This window comes from Olea europaea, unplaced genomic scaffold, assembly GCF_002742605.1.
Source record: "Olea europaea var. sylvestris unplaced genomic scaffold, O_europaea_v1 scaffold1572, whole genome shotgun sequence".
Taxonomy (NCBI): Eukaryota; Viridiplantae; Streptophyta; class Magnoliopsida; order Lamiales; family Oleaceae; genus Olea; species Olea europaea.
In genome coordinates, this window is record NW_019233331.1 from 129,150 (window position 1) to 132,670 (window position 3,521).

General features: G+C 39.1%; 1 protein-coding gene across 1 annotated transcript; it reads right to left on the reverse strand.

Moving 5' to 3' along the window:
* Positions 1-661: 661 nt before the first annotated feature.
* On the reverse strand, positions 662-1,414 carry LOC111376878 (peptidyl-prolyl cis-trans isomerase 1-like). Its single transcript, XM_022999884.1, has one exon. The coding sequence runs from the start codon at positions 1,344-1,346 to the stop codon at positions 828-830; it is 519 nt and encodes a 172-aa protein (XP_022855652.1). The 5' UTR covers positions 1,347-1,414; the 3' UTR covers positions 662-827.
* Positions 1,415-3,521: the final 2,107 nt, after the last annotated feature.

Here is a 3,521-nt window from a genome sequence, read left to right on the forward strand (position 1 = left end):
AATGTAATGAAATAAAAATTAGAATAATGTTTGTGGTACATCGAGGTGTCCAAAATGGACACCCCGGCACCTCGGTATTGGCCGAGGCGCCGATGGACCCCGACGTGGCAGGCACCTCGGCCAATGTCGAGGTGTCGGGTGTCCATTTTAGACACCCCGTTGGCCACCACAATGTACTCGTAACATAATTGTAAAAATTAATTGGGAGGGGGCGTGGGGCGAGGGTTTAAAAAGTGAGGTTTCTATGATAATTAAAAATAAAAAAGAATTCTATTATTTTCATACACATACTCCACGAAGCAACGCAATGAAATAAAATAATGAGTCCAATGAAATTGTAGTAAGGACCAATAATGCATTTTCCCTTTAAGTGAAATGGCAGTGCGCCACATTGTGGACCCCTTTAATCAAGCATAAGATCTTAATAAAAACCCAAACATTACTTTAATGAGATCCAACAACAATTTCAAGGAAATTTTCAAAATCACTGGATCAATTATCATCCATACTGTGATTTTGTAAAATAACAGAAGGATAGTGTACAAACCATGCCTTCGTGAAATCGTAGAATTAAACCCTAATTTTAATTGGTAAGTCATTTTTAGCTCAAAATTAAGGATCGGAATTGAAAAGATCAACAATCAAACATAGACAGTAGAGATGATCAGTGGAGTAAAATGATTAAACCTAATTATTTCAAAGGCAGTTTCCATTCAACGAAAAGCAAGAGAGTGAACCAAGAACAACCTCTCATAAATCCTAAAACCAAAACGAGAAGAAAAGATCAGAAGCCACCACTGTAGTAGAATAGATAATTCATAATTGATCTAGGACAGTTGACCACAATCAGCAACCACCACTGGCTTTGCAGTCTTTCCAGAACCAGATCCAACTTTCTCAATGGCTTTTACCACATCCAAACCCTCAACTACTTGCCCAAACACCACGTGTTTCCCATCAAGCCATTCGGTTTTCGCAGTACAGATGAAAAACTGAGATCCGTTGGTTCCAGGTCCCGCATTGGCCATGGAGAGAATACCAGGACCAGTATGCTTCTTCACGAAATTCTCATCGGCAAACTTGGATCCGTATATCGACTCCCCACCGGTGCCATTTCCGGCAGTAAAATCACCTCCCTGGCACATGAAATTCGGAATCACACGGTGGAAAGCGGAGCCTTTGTAGTGAAGTGGCTTGATAGATTTTCCGACGCCTTTCTCTCCGGTGCAGAGAGCGCGGAAGTTCTCAGAGGTGCGAGGGACGACGTCGGCGAACAGTTCCATCACGATCCGACCAACAGGTTGACCGCCGATTGTCATGTCAAAGAATACCTTAGGATTTGCCATTGATTCTTCTTTTATCTGATAGTGGTCTTTCGATTTTTCTTACTGGCGCACAGGTTTAAGCGAAGAAGAAGAGGTTTTTTATAGGAGATAGGGAAGACGCGATTGTAGATGGAAGATAATCACAGCCGTAAAATTGGGACGCGTGTCTTGATCCTAAGACGGGTTTATAAAGGGTAGGACTTGCGCAGAAAGTATTGCGGTTTGGATAGTTTTGGATTTTATCGATAAACACATTTTCTTTTAGGTAAATTTCATAATTAAGAAATTAATTATGGCACATTTTAAAAACAAGAAAATAAGTTTCAAATTTTCAAAATCAGATTTTTATTAAAAATTATTTATAATTTAATTAGTTAATTAATTATTTTATTAATTAAATATATTTAGGTCACAGATCTATACAATTTGATCACAAATTAACAATATAATTAGTTATATATTATTTTTTGGTCACAAATCAAAAAATTTATGTCACAAAATTTTTTTACGATCACATTTCAAAAAATTTGTAAGTCACAATTTGTTTATTGGTCACAAATCCAAAAATAATTTGTCACAGATTAATTTTTAGTCACGATTTATCATATTATTGGTCACAACTTATTTTTTGGTCACAAATTAAAAATTTTATAGGTCACATATTATTTTTTGATCACGAATCAAAAATTTTATAGGTCACAGATTAATTTTTCGATCACAACTCAATAAATTATAAGTCACAAACACAAATTTTATAGGTCACAGATTAATTTTTCGATCACAACTCAATAAATTATAAGTCATAAACACAAATTTTATAGGTCACATATTATTTTTCGATTACGAATCAAAAATTTTATAGGTCACAGATTAATTTTTCGGTCACAACTCAATAAATTATAAGTCACAAACACAAATTTTATAGGTCACATATTATTTTTCGATTAAGAATCAAAAATTTTATAGGTCACAGATTAATTTTTCAGTCACAACTCAATAAATTATAAGTTACAAACACAATTTTTAGGTCACGTAATATTTATTTATTACAAATTAACCAATTATTGGCCCATTCAACTTATTAATTGGTCACAACACATGTGACCACCGCCTAACCACTTCTTGCAATAGCCCACCACACCGCTGTATCTAGAAATTTTATAGGTCACCGATTATTCAACGGTCAAGAAATTAAAAATTTTATTGTCACTATTCATTTACTCATAGTAAATTATTGAATTTTTCGGTCACGATTAATTTTTCGATCACAATTTAATCAATTGAGAGCCACGGTCACATATTCAATGTCAAATCACAATTGGGAGTCACAGTCACAATCACAATTATCAGCACAGCCAACATCGCTAGTTGCGGTAGCCAGCACCACCAACATCATCACCACTGCCACGACCACCATGACCTGCAACCACGGCCACCACCAACATCATCATCAATTCTCTGAACACTAACAACACCTCCACCTTGCTGCAGTCGCCACCACGACCTGCAACCACCACCATCTCATAATCACCACTGCCACGACCCCCCACCGTCAGCCACCATTCCAACACCACTGCTACCTACGCACCCACCAGATCAACCATCACACAACACCGCACACCCAGCCACCGGTCACCGCACTCAACCACAACATCAAACCAACCACTCACTGCACAAAAAGCAGATTTGTAGCACCCATGGAGAAACGCCGGCATTGAACGCATCTACTGCAGATCGCGACCAGATTTACATCAACAAATCAGATCTGAAATGCCATCACCTTACTGCCGTCATCACCGTCTCCACAATCACTACCATAACCACCTTCACCATTTTCAACCACCACCACCCTAAAACACTTATTCACAGAAAATAGGCAAGAAGAAACCATTACGGTACATCACCGCAACCACACCACTCACCCAACCACCGCAACCATACCACCACCACACCTCTCATTTCCCACTACTACCACGCATCACAGTACCATTACCGTCGCTGCTACACAACATCGCGTTACACGCCTGCTGCAGGCGACGTGCTCTTCTGTCGACGGAGCTCTCTTGGTGACGCGATTCGTTTATGGTGAGAGAAAGAGGAGATAGGGAGAGGGATAGCCACTATGCACAACAGCTCTGCTTGCAGGCGCGTGCTCTTTGGCCGGCTCAACTCTCTTGGCGGCGCCGTTGATGGTGA